Source organism: Bombina bombina, chromosome 11 (genome assembly GCF_027579735.1).
Source record: "Bombina bombina isolate aBomBom1 chromosome 11, aBomBom1.pri, whole genome shotgun sequence".
Taxonomy (NCBI): Eukaryota; Metazoa; Chordata; class Amphibia; order Anura; family Bombinatoridae; genus Bombina; species Bombina bombina.
This window is the reverse complement of record NC_069509.1, coordinates 197183296-197199257: the sequence shown is the minus strand read 5'-3', so window position 1 is coordinate 197199257 and position 15962 is coordinate 197183296. Positions and strand designations below refer to the sequence as shown.

At 44.7% G+C, this 15962-nt stretch overlaps 1 protein-coding gene across 1 annotated transcript in view; it reads left to right on the top strand.

Moving 5' to 3' along the window:
• The window catches only part of SMURF1 (SMAD specific E3 ubiquitin protein ligase 1), a gene marked incomplete in the record, with an annotated part of 166796 nt that overhangs the window by 50920 nt on the left and 99914 nt on the right, over window positions 1–15962 (top strand). Inside the window, 6 exon segments of the mRNA XM_053694615.1 lie at window positions 1598–1744; window positions 1832–2033; window positions 2168–2271; window positions 13064–13178; window positions 13828–14006; window positions 14173–14310. Of these exon segments, the coding sequence (XP_053550590.1) occupies window positions 1598–1744; window positions 1832–2033; window positions 2168–2271; window positions 13064–13178; window positions 13828–14006; window positions 14173–14310 (885 nt within the window).

The window sequence follows — 15962 nt, the reverse complement described above, 5'->3', positions numbered from 1 at the left end:
AAATGGGATCGGCCGGAGTTAGATCTCATGGCATCTCGACAGAATGCCAAACTCCCGAGATACGGGTTGATGTCCAGGGACCCCCAGGCGGAACTGATAGATGCTCTTGGCGGTTCCTTGGTCCTTCAGCCTTGCATACCTATTTCCTCCGTTTGCACTTCTTCCTCAGGTCATTGCTCGAATTAAACAGGAGAGGGTGTTGGTGATTCTTATTGCTCCGGCTTGGCTTTGCAGTATTTGGTATGCAGATCTGGTGGAAATGTTATCTCTGCCACCTTGGCGACTTCAGTTGAGAAAGGACCTTCTAATTCAAGGGCCCTTCCTTCACCCAGATCTAGTTTCTCTGAAGCTGACTGGTTGGAGATTGAACGCTTAATTTTATCCAAGCGGGGGTTTTCTGAATCGGTCATAGAGACCATGATTCAGGCTCGTAAGCCTGTGACTAGAAAAATTTACCATAAAATTTGGCGTAAATACCTTTTTATTGGTGTGAATCCAAGGGCTACTCATGGAGTAGAGTTAGGATTCCTAGAATCTTGTCTTTTCTCCAAGAGGGTTTGGAGAAAGGTGATAGGAACATTAATCAGGAGATTGTTGTTCCTTCTTTGTGTCCTAATCCTCCTTCTCAGAAAGAACGTCTTCTGCACAATTTGGACGTGGTCCGTGCTTTAAAATTTTACTTACAAGTGACTAAGGACTTACGTCAGTCCTCTTCTTTGTTTGTAATTTTCTCTGGAAAACGTAAGGGTCAGAAAGCTACGGCTACCTCTCTTTTTCGCTGAAGAGTATCATCCTTTTTGCATATGAGACTGCTGGACAGCAGCCTCCTGAGAGAGTTACGGCTCATTCCACTAGGGCTGTTGCTTCCTCATGGGCATTCAAAAATGAAGCTTCTATGGAACAAATTTGCAAGGCTGCAACTTGGTCCTCTCTTCACACTTTTTCAAAATTCTATAAATTTGATACTTTTGCCTCGGCTGAGGCCGCTTTTGGGTGAAAGGTTCATCAAGCAGTGGTGCCTTCCGTTTAGGTTCCCCGTCTTGTCCCTCCCTTATCATCTGTGTACTCTAGCTTGGGTATTGTATCCCATAAGTAATGAAGATGATCCGTGGACTCATCGTGTCTTTAAAAAGAAAAGAAAATTTTATGCTTACCTGATAAATTTGTTTCTTTTTAGACACAATGAGTCCACGGCCTGCCCTGTTCTTTAGACAGATTGTTAATTATTATAAACTTCAGACACCTCTGCACCTTGGCTTTTCCTTTCTCTTCCTAACTTTGGTCGAATGACTGGAGTGGGAGGGAAGGGAGGAGCTATTTAACAGCTCTGCTGTGGTGCTCTTTGCCTCCTCCTGCTGACCAGGAGGTGAATATTCCATAAGTAATGAAGATGATCCGTGGACTCATTGTGTCTAAAAAACAAATTTATCAGGAAAGCATGAATTTTCTTTGATGGCGGCTATAATGTTGCATCTTATAATATGTGACCTAGACATGTTAGATCTTACACTTACAGTGTGTTTAACTTGATTTATTAGATGTTGGCACAGCTCTCATATTTGCTAATTTCTCATATTATTTTTCATAATCCTTTTAGAGACCTTAACAGTGTGAATTGTGACGACCTCGGACCTCTGCCTACAGGGTGGGAAGTCCGGAGCACAGTGTCGGGAAGAATATATTTTGTAGATCACAATAACCGAACGACACAATTTACAGACCCCAGATTACATCACATCATGACGTAAGAATGGGAGGGGACACATAATTTGTATGCCCAGACTGGCTGTGTTTTTGTTCAGTGCGACTTACCCAGCAATGTCTCTTACAGCCACCATTCCCAGCTGAAGGAGCCCAGCCAGTCATTACCTGTGCAGAGTGATGGGTCTGTGGAAGATGGTGAGGAGTTGCCTGCTCAGAGATACGAGAGGGACTTGGTGCAGAAACTGAAAGTTCTAAGACATGAGTTGTCTCTACAGCAGCCCCAGGCTGGTCACTGCCGTGTGGAAGTGTCTCGCGAGGAGATCTTTGAGGTACACGTCCAACAAATATAACCATTCACGGTAGATGGATACCGTTTAGTGAACTTTCAAATCTGCTTTGATACTTGTTTGGGGGTTACAGCATTTTGTCTAGAGACCAGTAACTCGCATGTGTCTTTGTGCAGGAGTCTTATCGCCAGATCATGAAGATGCGACCAAAAGATTTGAAGAAGCGTCTGATGGTGAAGTTCCGAGGAGAGGAAGGATTAGACTACGGTGGTGTAGCCAGGTGAGCAGAAGAGTGTGTGACTGTAACTAGCCGGGGGGTTGTAGAGCATTATGGCTGTAGATGAGGTATGAGTGACAAGGGTACAACATCATTCTGTAATTATGATGTATGTGATATACACTGTGCCTTTCAGCTATGTAGGAACCGGCTGCACTTTTTAGATATCTATTAAATAATCCAAAAGGTTGACAGCTGTAGATCCCTTTTTTTAATATTTATTTATTTTTAAACTTACACAAGGGAGCCCCAAAAGTTTACATATTTCCTCAAATTATAGAATTCCACCTGAACCTTATACTAAAAAGCTCAATAAAACCCAGTTGGAGTGTTCTGTGATAAGGTATCTAAATATCCTATAATGCCTATGTACATGCAGGTGTGTGAGTGCGCTTCAGATGAAGCCTACCCATGTAAGTGTGTATGATTGTTCCCCCTCAGATAAAGCCTACTTGTGTACGGGTGTGTGTGTGTGATCGTTCCCCTCAGATAAAGCCTACTTGTGTACAGGTCTGTGTGTGTGATCGTTCCCCTCAGATAAAGCCTACTTGTGTACAGGTGTGTGTGTGTGTGATTGTTCCCCTCAGATAAAGCCTACTTGTGTACAGGTGTGTGTGTGTGATCGTTCCCCTCAGATAAAGCCTACTTGTGTACAGGTGTGTGTGTGTGTGTGATCGTTCCCCTCAGATAAAGCCTACTTGTGTACAGGTGTGTGTGTGTGTGATTGTTCCCCTCAGATAAAGCCTACTTGTGTACAGGTGTGTGTGTGTGATCGTTCCCCTCAGATAAAGCCTACTTGTGTACAGGTGTGTGTGTGTGTGATCGTTCCCCTCAGATAAAGCCTACTTGTGTACAGGTCTGTGTGTGTGATCGTTCCCCTCAGATAAAGCCTACTTCTGTACAGGTGTGTGTGATCGTTCCCCTCAGATAAAGCCTACTTCTGTACAGGTGTGTGTGTGTGATCGTTCCCCTCAGATAAAGCCTACTTGTGTACAGGTGTGTGTGTGATCGTTCCCCTCAGATAAAGCCTACTTGTGTACAGGTGTGTGTGTGTGTGTGTGTGTGTGTGATCGTTCCCCTCAGATAAAGCCTACTTGTGTACAGGTGTGTGTGTGATCGTTCCCCTCAGATAAAGCCTACTTCTGTACAGGTGTGTGTGTGTGATCGTTCCCCTCAGATAAAGCCTACTTCTGTACAGGTGTGTGTGTGTGATCGTTCCCCTCAGATAAAGCCTACTTCTGTACAGGTGTGTGTGTGTGTGATCGTTCCCCTCAGATAAAGCCTACTTGTGTACAGGTGTGTGTGTGTGTGTGTGTGTGATCGTTCCCCTCAGATAAAGCCTACTTGTGTACAGGTGTGTGTGTGTGATCGTTCCCCTCAGATAAAGCCTACTTGTGTACAGGTCTGTGTGTGTGATCGTTCCCCTCAGATAAAGCCTACTTGTGTACAGGTGTGTGTGTGTGTGATCGTTCCCCTCAGATAAAGCCTACTTGTGTACAGGTGTGTGTGTGATCGTTCCCCTCAGATAAAGCCTACTTCTGTACAGGTGTGTGTGTGTGATCATTCCCCTCAGATAAAGCCTACTTGTGTACAGGTGTGTGTGTGTGATCGTTCCCCTCAGATAAAGCCTACTTGTGTACGGGTGTGTGTGTGTGTGATCGTTCCCCTCAGATAAAGCCTACTTGTGTACAGGTGTGTGTGTGATCGTTCCCCTCAGATAAAGCCTACTTCTGTACAGGTGTGTGTGTGTGATCATTCCCCTCAGATAAAGCCTACTTGTGTACAGGTGTGTGTGATCGTTCCCCTCAGATAAAGCCTACTTCTGTACAGGTGTGTGTGTGTGATCGTTCCCCTCAGATAAAGCCTACTTGTGTACAGGTGTGTGTGTGATCGTTCCCCTCAGATAAAGCCTACTTCTGTACAGGTGTGTGTGTGTGATCGTTCCCCTCAGATAAAGCCTACTTCTGTACAGGTGTGTGTGTGTGATCGTTCCCCTCAGATAAAGCCTACTTCTGTACAGGTGTGTGTGTGTGTGATCGTTCCCCTCAGATAAAGCCTACTTGTGTACAGGTGTGTGTGTGTGTGTGTGATCGTTCCCCTCAGATAAAGCCTACTTGTGTACAGGTGTGTGTGTGATCGTTCCCCTCAGATAAAGCCTACTTGTGTACAGGTCTGTGTGTGTGATCGTTCCCCTCAGATAAAGCCTACTTGTGTACAGGTGTGTGTGTGTGTGATCGTTCCCCTCAGATAAAGCCTACTTGTGTACAGGTGTGTGTGTGATCGTTCCCCTCAGATAAAGCCTACTTCTGTACAGGTGTGTGTGTGTGATCATTCCCCTCAGATAAAGCCTACTTGTGTACAGGTGTGTGTGTGTGATCGTTCCCCTCAGATAAAGCCTACTTGTGTACGGGTGTGTGTGTGTGTGATCGTTCCCCTCAGATAAAGCCTACTTCTGTACAGGTGTGTGTGTGATCGTTCCCCTCAGATAAAGCCTACTTCTGTACAGGTGTGTGTGTGTGTGTGTGTGTGTGTGTGTGATCGTTCCCCTCAGATAAAGCCTACTTCTGTACAGGTGTGTGTGTGTGTGTGATCGGTCCCCTCAGATAAAGCCTACTTGTGTACAGGTCTGTGTGTGTGATCGTTCCCCTCAGATAAAGCCTACTTGTGTACAGGTGTGTGTGTGTGTGTGTGTGTGATCGTTCCCCTCAGATAAAGCCTACTTGTGTACAGGTGTGTGTGATCGTTCCCCTCAGATAAAGCCTACTTGTGTACAGGTGTGTGTGTGTGTGTGATCGTTCCCCTCAGATAAAGCCTACTTGTGTACAGGTGTGTGTGTGATCGGTCCCCTCAGATAAAGCCTACTTGTGTACAGGTATGTGTGTGTGTGATCGTTCCCCTCAGATAAAGCCTACTTGTGTACAGGTGTGTGTGTGTGTGATCGTTCCCCTCAGATAAAGCCTACTTGTGTACAGGTGTGTGTGTGTGTGTGTGATCGTTCCCCTCAGATAAAGCCTACTTCTGTACAGGTGTGTGTGTGTGATCGTTCCCCTCAGATAAAGCCTACTTGTGTACAGGTGTGTGTGTGTGTGATCAGTCCCCTCAGATAAAGCCTACTTGTGTACAGGTGTGTGTGTGTGTGTGATCAGTCCCCTCAGATAAAGCCTACTTGTGTACAGGTGTGTGTGTGTGTGATCGTTCCCCTCAGATAAAGCCTACTTGTGTACAGGTGTGTGTGTGTGATCGTTCCCCTCAGATAAAGCCTACTTGTGTACAGGTGTGTGTGATCGTTCCCCTCAGATAAAGCCTACTTGTGTACAGGTGTGTGTGTGTGTGTGATCGTTCCCCTCAGATAAAGCCTACTTGTGTACAGGTGTGTGTGTGTGATCGTTCCCCTCAGATAAAGCCTACTTGTGTACAGGTGTGTGTGATCGTTCCCCTCAGATAAAGCCTACTTGTGTACAGGTGTGTGTGTGATCGTTCCCCTCAGATAAAGCCTACTTGTGTACAGGTGTGTGTGTGATCGTTCCCCTCAGATAAAGCCTACTTGTGTACAGGTGTGTGTGTGTGATCGTTCCCCTCAGATAAAGCCTACTTGTGTACAGGTGTGTGTGTGTGATCGTTCCCCTCAGATAAAGCCTACTTGTGTACAGGTGTGTGTGTGTGATCGTTCCCCTCAGATAAAGCCTACTTGTGTACAGGTGTGTGTGTGTGTGTGATCAGTCCCCTCAGATAAAGCCTACTTCTGTACAGGTGTGTGTGTGTGATCAGTCCCCTCAGATAAAGCCTACTTGTGTACAGGTATGTGTGTGATCGTTCCCCTCAGATAAAGCCTACTTGTGTACAGGTGTGTGTGATCGTTCCCCTCAGATAAAGCCTACTTGTGTACAGGTGTGTGTGTGATCGTTCCCCTCAGATAAAGCCTACTTGTGTACAGGTGTGTGTGTGATCGTTCCCCTCAGATAAAGCCTACTTGTGTACAGGTGTGTGTGTGATCGTTCCCCTCAGATAAAGCCTACTTGTGTACAGGTGTGTGTGTGATCGTTCCCCTCAGATAAAGCCTACTTGTGTACAGGTGTGTGATCGTTCCCCTCAGATAAAGCCTACTTGTGTACAGGTGTGTGTGTGTGATCGTTCCCCTCAGATAAAGCCTACTTGTGTACAGGTGTGTGTGTGTGTGTGTGTGATCGTTCCCCTCAGATAAAGCCTACTTGTGTACAGGTCTGTGTGTGTGATCGGTCCCCTCAGATAAAGCCTACTTGTGTACAGGTGTGTGTGTGTGTGATCGTTCCCCTCAGATAAAGCCTACTTGTGTACAGGTGTGTGTGTGATCGTTCCCCTCAGATAAAGCCTACTTGTGTACAGGTGTGTGTGATCGTTCCCCTCAGATAAAGCCTACTTGTGTACAGGTGTGTGTGTGTGATCAGTCCCCTCAGATAATGCCTACTTGTGTACAGGTGTGTGTGTGATCGTTCCCCTCAGATAAAGCCTACTTGTGTACAGGTGTGTGTGTGTGTGTGATCGTTCCCCTCAGATAAAGCCTACTTCTGTACAGGTGTGTGTGTGTGTGATCGTTCCCCTCAGATAAAGCCTACTTGTGTACAGGTGTGTGTGTGTGTGTGTGTGATCGGTCCCCTCAGATAAAGCCTACTTGTGTACAGGTGTGTGTGTGTGATCGTTCCCCTCAGATAAAGCCTACTTGTGTACAGGTCTGTGTGTGTGATCGTTCCCCTCAGATAAAGCCTACTTGTGTACAGGTGTGTGTGTGTGATCGTTCCCCTCAGATAAAGCCTACTTGTGTACAGGTGTGTGTGTGTGATCGTTCCCCTCAGATAAAGCCTACTTGTGTACAGGTGTGTGTGTGTGTGATCGTTCCCCTCAGATAAAGCCTACTTGTGTACAGGTGTGTGTGTGTGTGTGTGATCAGTCCCCTCAGATAAAGCCTACTTGTGTACAGGTGTGTGTGTGTGATCGTTCCCCTCAGATAAAGCCTACTTGTGTACAGGTGTGTGTGTGATCGTTCCCCTCAGATAAAGCCTACTTGTGTACAGGTGTGTGTGTGATCGTTCCCCTCAGATAAAGCCTACTTGTGTACAGGTGTGTGTGTGATCGTTCCCCTCAGATAAAGCCTACTTGTGTACAGGTGTGTGTGTGTGATCGTTCCCCTCAGATAAAGCCTACTTGTGTACAGGTGTGTGTGTGTGATCGTTCCCCTCAGATAAAGCCTACTTGTGTACAGGTGTGTGTGTGTGATCGTTCCCCTCAGATAAAGCCTACTTGTGTACAGGTGTGTGTGTGTGATCGTTCCCCTCAGATAAAGCCTACTTGTGTACAGGTGTGTGTGTGATCGTTCCCCTCAGATAAAGCCTACTTGTGTACAGGTGTGTGTGTGTGATCGGTCCCCTCAGATAAAGCCTACTTGTGTACAGGTGTGTGTGTGATCGTTCCCCTCAGATAAAGCCTACTTGTGTACAGGTGTGTGTGTGTGATCGTTCCCCTCAGATAAAGCCTACTTGTGTACAGGTGTGTGTGTGATCGTTCCCCTCAGATAAAGCCTACTTGTGTACAGGTGTGTGTGTGTGATCGTTCCCCTCAGATAAAGCCTACTTGTGTACAGGTGTGTGTGTGATCGTTCCCCTCAGATAAAGCCTACTTGTGTACAGGTGTCTGTGTGTGTGATCGGTCCCCTCAGATAAAGCCTACTTGTGTACAGGTGTGTGTGTGTGTGATCGTTCCCCTCAGATAAAGCCTACTTCTGTACAGGTGTGTGTGTGTGTGATCGTTCCCCTCAGATAAAGCCTACTTGTGTACAGGTGTGTGTGTGATCGTTCCCCTCAGATAAAGCCTACTTCTGTACAGGTGTGTGTGTGTGATCGTTCCCCTCAGATAAAGCCTACTTGTGTACAGGTGTGTGTGTGTGTGTGTGTGTGTGATCGTTCCCCTCAGATAAAGCCTACTTGTGTACAGGTGTGTGTGTGTGATCGTTCCCCTCAGATAAAGCCTACTTGTGTACAGGTGTGTGTGTGTGATCGTTCCCCTCAGATAAAGCCTACTTGTGTACAGGTGTGTGTGTGTGATCGTTCCCCTCAGATAAAGCCTACTTGTGTACAGGTGTGTGTGTGTGTGTGTGTGATCGTTCCCCTCAGATAAAGCCTACTTGTGTACAGGTCTGTGTGTGTGATCGGTCCCCTCAGATAAAGCCTACTTGTGTACAGGTGTGTGTGTGTGTGATCGTTCCCCTCAGATAAAGCCTACTTGTGTACAGGTGTGTGTGTGATCGTTCCCCTCAGATAAAGCCTACTTGTGTACAGGTGTGTGTGATCGTTCCCCTCAGATAAAGCCTACTTGTGTACAGGTGTGTGTGTGTGATCAGTCCCCTCAGATAATGCCTACTTGTGTACAGGTGTGTGTGTGATCGTTCCCCTCAGATAAAGCCTACTTGTGTACAGGTGTGTGTGTGTGATCGTTCCCCTCAGATAAAGCCTACTTGTGTACAGGTGTGTGTGTGTGTGTGTGATCGTTCCCCTCAGATAAAGCCTACTTCTGTACAGGTGTGTGTGTGTGATCGGTCCCCTCAGATAAAGCCTACTTGTGTACAGGTGTGTGTGTGTGTGTGTGATCGTTCCCCTCAGATAAAGCCTACTTCTGTACAGGTGTGTGTGTGTGTGATCGTTCCCCTCAGATAAAGCCTACTTGTGTACAGGTGTGTGTGTGATCGTTCCCCTCAGATAAAGCCTACTTCTGTACAGGTGTGTGTGATCGTTCCCCTCAGATAAAGCCTACTTGTGTACAGGTCTGTGTGTGTGATCGTTCCCCTCAGATAAAGCCTACTTGTGTACAGGTGTGTGTGTGTGTGTGTGTGTGTGATCGTTCCCCTCAGATAAAGCCTACTTGTGTACAGGTGTGTGTGTGTGATCGTTCCCCTCAGATAAAGCCTACTTGTGTACAGGTGTGTGTGTGTGTGATCGTTCCCCTCAGATAAAGCCTACTTGTGTACAGGTGTGTGTGTGTGTGTGATCGTTCCCCTCAGATAAAGCCTACTTGTGTACAGGTGTGTGTGTGATCGTTCCCCTCAGATAAAGCCTACTTGTGTACAGGTGTGTGTGTGTGTGTGTGTGTGTGTGTGTGTGTGTGATCAGTCCCCTCAGATAAAGCCTACTTGTGTACAGGTGTGTGTGTGTGTGATCAGTCCCCTCAGATAAAGCCTACTTGTGTACAGGTGTGTGTGTGTGTGATCAGTCCCCTCAGATAAAGCCTACTTGTGTACAGGTGTGTGTGTGTGTGATCGTTCCCCTCAGATAAAGCCTACTTGTGTACAGGTGTGTGTGTGATCGTTCCCCTCAGATAAAGCCTACTTGTGTACAGGTGTGTGTGTGTGTGATCAGTCCCCTCAGATAAAGCCTACTTGTGTACAGGTGTGTGTGTGTGTGATCGTTCCCCTCAGATAAAGCCTACTTGTGTACAGGTGTGTGTGTGTGTGATCAGTCCCCTCAGATAATGCCTACTTGTGTACAGGTGTGTGTGTGATCGTTCCCCTCAGATAAAGCCTACTTGTGTACAGGTGTGTGTGATCGTTCACACACACACACCTGTACACAAGTAGGCTTTATCTGAGGGGAACGATCACACACACACACACACACACACCTGTACACAAGTAGGCTTTATCTGAGGGGAACGATCACACACACACACACACACACACCTGTACACAAGTAGGCTTTATCTGAGGGGAACGATCACACACACACCTGTACACAAGTAGGCTTTATCTGAGGGGAACGATCACACACACACCTGTACACAAGTAGGCTTTATCTGAGGGGACCGATCACACACACACCTGTACACAAGTAGGCATTATCTGAGGAGAACTATCATATGCACACGTCTGTACAAGGGAAGGGTTTATCTGAGGAGAACTATCATATACACACGTCTGTACAAGGGAAGGGTTTATCTGAGGAGAACTATCATATACACACGTCTGTACAAGGGAAGGGTTTATCTGAGGAGAACGATCACACACATACCTGTACACAAGTAGGCTTTATCTGAGGGGACTGATCACACACACACACCTGTACACAAGTAGGCTTTATCTGAGGGGATCAGTCCCCTCAGATAAAGCCTACTTGTGTACAGGTATGTGTGTGATCGTTCTCCTCAGATAAACCCTTCCCTTGTACAGACATGTGTATATGATGGTTCTCCTCAGATAAACCCTTCCCTTGTACAGACGCGTGTGTATATGATAGTTCTCCTCAGATAAACCCTTCCCTTGTACAGACGTGTGCATATGATAGTTCTCCTCAGATAAACCCTTCCCTTGTACAGACGTGTGCATATGATAGTTCTCCTCAGATAAACCCTTCCCTTGTACAGACGTGTGCATATGATAGTTCTCCTCAGATAAACCCTTCCCTTGTACAGACGTGTGTATATGATAGTTCTCCTCAGATAAACCCTTCCCTTGTACAGACGTGTGTATATGGTAGTTCTCCTCAGATAAACCCTTCCCTTGTACAGACGTGTGTATATGATGGTTCTCCTCAGATAAACCCTTTCCTTGCACAGACGCGTGTGTATATGATGGTTCTCCTCAGATAAACCCTTCCCTTGTACAGACGTGTGTATATGGTAGTTCTCCTCATATAAACCCTTCCCTTGTACAGACGTGTGTATATGATAGTTCTCCTCAGATAAACCCTTCCCTTGTACAGACGTGTGTATATGATGGTTCTCCTCAGATAAACCCTTCCCTTGTACAGACGTGTGTATATGATAGTTCTCCTCAGATAAACCCTTCCCTTGTACAGATGCGTGTGTATATGATAGTTCTCCTCAGATAAACCCTTCCCTTGTACAGACGTGTGTATATGATAGTTATCCTCAGATAAACCCTTCCCTTGTACAGACGTGTGTATATGGTAGTTCTCCTCAGATAAACCCTTCCCTTGTACAGACGTGTGTATATGATGGTTCTCCTCAGATAAACCGTTCTCTTGTACAGACGTGTGTATATGATAGTTCTCCTCAGATAACCCCTTCCCTTGTACAGACGTGTGTATATGGTAGTTCTCCTCAGATAACCCCTTCCCTTGTACAGACGTGTGTATATGATAGTTCTCCTCATATAAACCCTTCCCTTGTACAGACGTGTGTATATGGTAGTTCTCCTCAGATAACCCCTTCCCTTGTACAGACGTGTGTATATGGTAGTTCTCCTCAGATAAACCCTTCCCTTGTACAGACGTGTGTATATGATAGTTCTCCTCAGATAAACCCTTCCCTTGTACAGACGTGTGTGTATATGGTAGTTCTCCTCAGATAAACCCTTCCCTTGTACAGACGTGTGTATATGATAGTTCTCCTCAGATAAACCCTTCCCTTGTACAAACGTGTGTATATGGTAGTTCTCCTCAGATAAACCCTTCCCTTGTACAGACGTGTGTATATGATGGTTCTCCTCAGATAAACCCTTCCCTTGTACAGACGTGTGTATATGATAGTTCTCCTCAGATAAACCCTTCCCTTGTACAGACGTGTGTATATGATAGTTCTCCTCAGATAAACCCTTCCCTTGTACAGACGTGTGTATATGATAGTTCTCCTCAGATAAACCCTTCCCTTGTACAGACGTGTGTATATGATAGTTCTCCTCAGATAAACCCTTCCCTTGTACAGACGTGTGTATATGATAGTTCTCCTCAGATAAACCCTTCCCTTGTACAGATGTGTGTATATGGTAGTTCTCAGATAAACCCTTTCCTTGTACAGACGCGTGTATATGATAGTTCTCCTCAGATAAACCCTTCCCTTGTACAGACGTGTGTGTATATGATAGTTCTCCTCAGATAAACCCTTCCCTTGTACAGACGTGTGTATATGATGGTTCTCCTCAGATAAACCCTTTCCTTGTACAGACGCGTGTGTATATGATGGTTCTCCTCAGATAAACCGTTCTCTTGTACAGACGTGTGTATATGGTAGTTCTCCTCAGATAAACCCTTCCCTTGTACAGACGTGTGTATATGATAGTTCTCCTCAGATAAACCCTTCCCTTGTACAGACGCGTGTATATGATAGTTCTCCTCATATAAACCCTTCCCTTGTACAGACGTGTGTATATGATAGTTCTCCTCAGATAAACCCTTCCCTTGTACAGACGTGTGTATATGATGGTTCTCCTCAGATAAACCGTTCTCTTGTACAGACGTGTGTATATGGTAGTTCTCCTCAGATAAACCCTTCCCTTGTACAGACGTGTGTATATGATAGTTCTCCTCAGATAAACCCTTCCCTTGTACAGACGCGTGTATATGATAGTTCTCCTCATATAAACCCTTCCCTTGTACAGACGTGTGTATATGATAGTTCTCCTCAGATAAACCCTTCCCTTGTACAGACGTGTGTATATGATAGTTCTCCTCAGATAAACCCTTCCCTTGTACAGACGTGTGTATATGATAGTTCTCCTCATATAAACCCTTCCCTTGTACAGACGTGTGTATATGATAGTTCTCCTCAGATAAACCCTTCCCTTGTACAGACGTGTGTATATGGTAGTTCTCTGTGACTGCTTATGTCAAGTTCATCTGTAAAATACATTAATTAAATTTTCCACAGCATCCGTACATGATGGATGCAATTCCTTTTAATTGTATCACTGGCTTGTTTGTGTTTTTTTTTTCTTCCCATGGTTGCCCTGTACAGATCTTGCTGCTGTGTGAGCCTTCTATGAGGTTAAATTGCAGAAATCCTATGTATTCACCCTATGCTGTGCTCTGTTTGGCAGGGAGTGGCTATATTTGCTGTGCCATGAAATGTTGAATCCTTATTATGGACTTTTCCAGTATTCCACCGACAATATTTATACGCTACAAATTAATCCTGATTCGTCTATTAACCCAGTAAGTCCTCCTCAGATTGTGGCTTTGATATGACTGGAACTGCAGGGCCCGCACTACAGTTGGGTGGTTAAATTCCCAAGATTACACCTTCAACTGACTTCTCTCTTGACTTTCTACGTAACAGTGATGTATAAGAGTGTGAGTTGTGCATAATTTAAATACTAAATGATGAAATCTGTTCATATAAATTGGATCCTGTATTTGATACATGTGCGGGCAGGCCAGGCTGCTAAATTTATTATAATTCTATAACAAAAGGAGTGACCAGTAATAAATTCATTCACAATTATATTGCACCTGTGCCATTTCATTAAGCTGCCGGACACCAGTGCTGAGTGTGTGCCTAGTTCAGTGGTCCATTCTAGGCACTTGTTGTAAAGATTGTCCCACATTAACTAGTAAAAGAACAGGTGGTAATAGAAATATCATCTGTGCGCAGCTCACGTTTAAAGGAAACATTTAAATTTACATCATTCTGTGTAAAGAAATGTACAAAACCTTTGTATATCTTATGAAGCATAAATGCTGCAATTTTGAATACTTTTTAGCAGTTTCACAGTGGGATTTACTGTTTCTCATGCACTAGCATTCACTCCCCCTTGTATTCTTCTCAGCTATGTGCTTAAGTTTTTTCCCCCACCCCACTCAGGATCACCTGTCTTACTTCCACTTTGTGGGTCGGATCATGGGATTGGCAGTTTTCCACGGACACTACATCAACGGGGGATTCACAGTCCCATTCTACAAGCAGCTCCTGGGCAAACCCATTCAGCTGTCCGACCTTGAGTCTGTGGACCCAGAATTGCACAAGAGTTTGGTGTGGATTCTGTAAGTGGTGAAACGGGGAATGTCTGAATTGCGCAAGCTTGGGGTGAAGTCTGTACAACTTTTGTTGCGTTTTATTGAGGTGGGTTTTGGGAGCGAGCAGCTGTGTTCTGGGAAGATGGGGTGAACTTGTCATCTCCTGCTTCTAATTAATTTATTCTTGTGCCAGTGAGAATGATATCACTCCAGTATTAGACCACACCTTCTGTGTAGAACACAACGCATTTGGTCGAATCCTTCAACATGAGCTGAAACCAAATGGCAGGAATGTGCCAGTGACAGAAGAGAACAAAAAGGAGTATGTGAGGTAAGTGGGTATGTTCACATTTACTGCTAGTGATGGAAAATTATTCTTGTTTAACATAAGCAAAGTTATCAGGGAACTTTTGCCATAAAAGTGTAGCTATCAAAAGGCTTATTTTGCACTATAATTCTCTGCACCAACTTCCTCAAATTGTTAAAAAAACAAAAAACATTTTACCTACAATACCTATGAATAAAGCTGCACAACTTTGTTTAGGCTAAAGCAAATCAGAGGACGCTTGCTGCTGTGTTCTCTATGGGATGTGTGATTGGTTGTACCAGCTGCCTGGAGATTTGTAGGGAAAAAAACGTACTAAATTTGATGAGGACTTATGTAGGGCGAAGTAATTTGTACAGTGTATTGCAGCCTAAGTTTCATCCCTATAATTCTATATTTCCTTCCTAAGATAGGGAGAGTCCACAGCTTCATTCCTTACTTTTGGGAAATACAACACCTGGCCACCAGGAGGAGGCAAAGACACCCCAGCCAAAGGCTTAAAGGACCAGTCAATACATTAGATTTGCATAATCAACAAATGCATGATAAGAAGACAATGCAATAGCACTTAGTCTGAACTTCAAATGAGTAGTAGATTTCTTTTTCTCCAACATAGGTGTGTCCGGTCCACGGCGTCATCCTTACTTGTGGGATATTCTCTTCCCCAACAGGAAATGGCAAAGAGCCCAGCAAAGCTGGTCACATGATCCCTCCTAGGCTCCGCCTACCCCAGTCATTCTCTTTGCCGTTGTACAGGCAACATCTCCACGGAGATGGCTTAGAGTTTTTTAGTGTTTAACTGTAGTTTTTTATTATTCAATCAAGAGTTTGTTATTTTGAAATAGTGCTGGTATGTACTATTTACTCAGAAACAGAAAAGAGATGAAGATTTCTGTTTGTATGAGGAAAATGATTTTAGCAACCGTAACTAAAATCCATGGCTGTTCCACACAGGACTGTTGAGAGCAATTAACTTCAGTTGGGGGAACAGTGTGCAGTCTCTTGCTGCTTGAGGTATGACACATTCTAACAAGACGATGTAATGCTGGAAGCTGTCATTTTCCCTATGGGATCCGGTAAGCCATATTTATTACGATCGTAAATAAGGGCTTTACAAGGGCTTATTTAGACTGTAGACTTTTCTGGGCTAAATCGATTCATTTTTAGCACATATTTAGCCTTGAGGAATCATTTTATCTGGGTATTTTGATATAATAATATCGGCAGGCACTGTATTAGACACCTTATTTCTTAGGGGCTTTCCCAAAGCATAAGCAGAGTCTCATTTTCGCGCCGGTGTGGCGCACTTGTTTTTGAGAGGCATGGCATGCAGTCGCATGTGAGAGGAGCTCTGATACTTAGAAAAGACTTTCTGAAGGCGTCATTTGGTATCGTATTCCCCTTTGGGCTTGGTTGGGTCTCAGCAAAGCAGATACCAGGGACTGTAAAGGGGTTAAAGCTTATAACGGCTCCGGTTCCGTTATTTTAAGGGTTAAAGCTTCCAAATTTGGTGTGCAATATTTTTAAGGCTTTAAGACACTGTGGTGAAAATTTGGTGATTTTTGAACAATTCCTTCATGTTTTTTCGCAATTGCAGTAACAAAGTGTGTTCAGTTTAAAATTTAAAGTGACAGTAACGGTTTTATTTTAAAACGTTT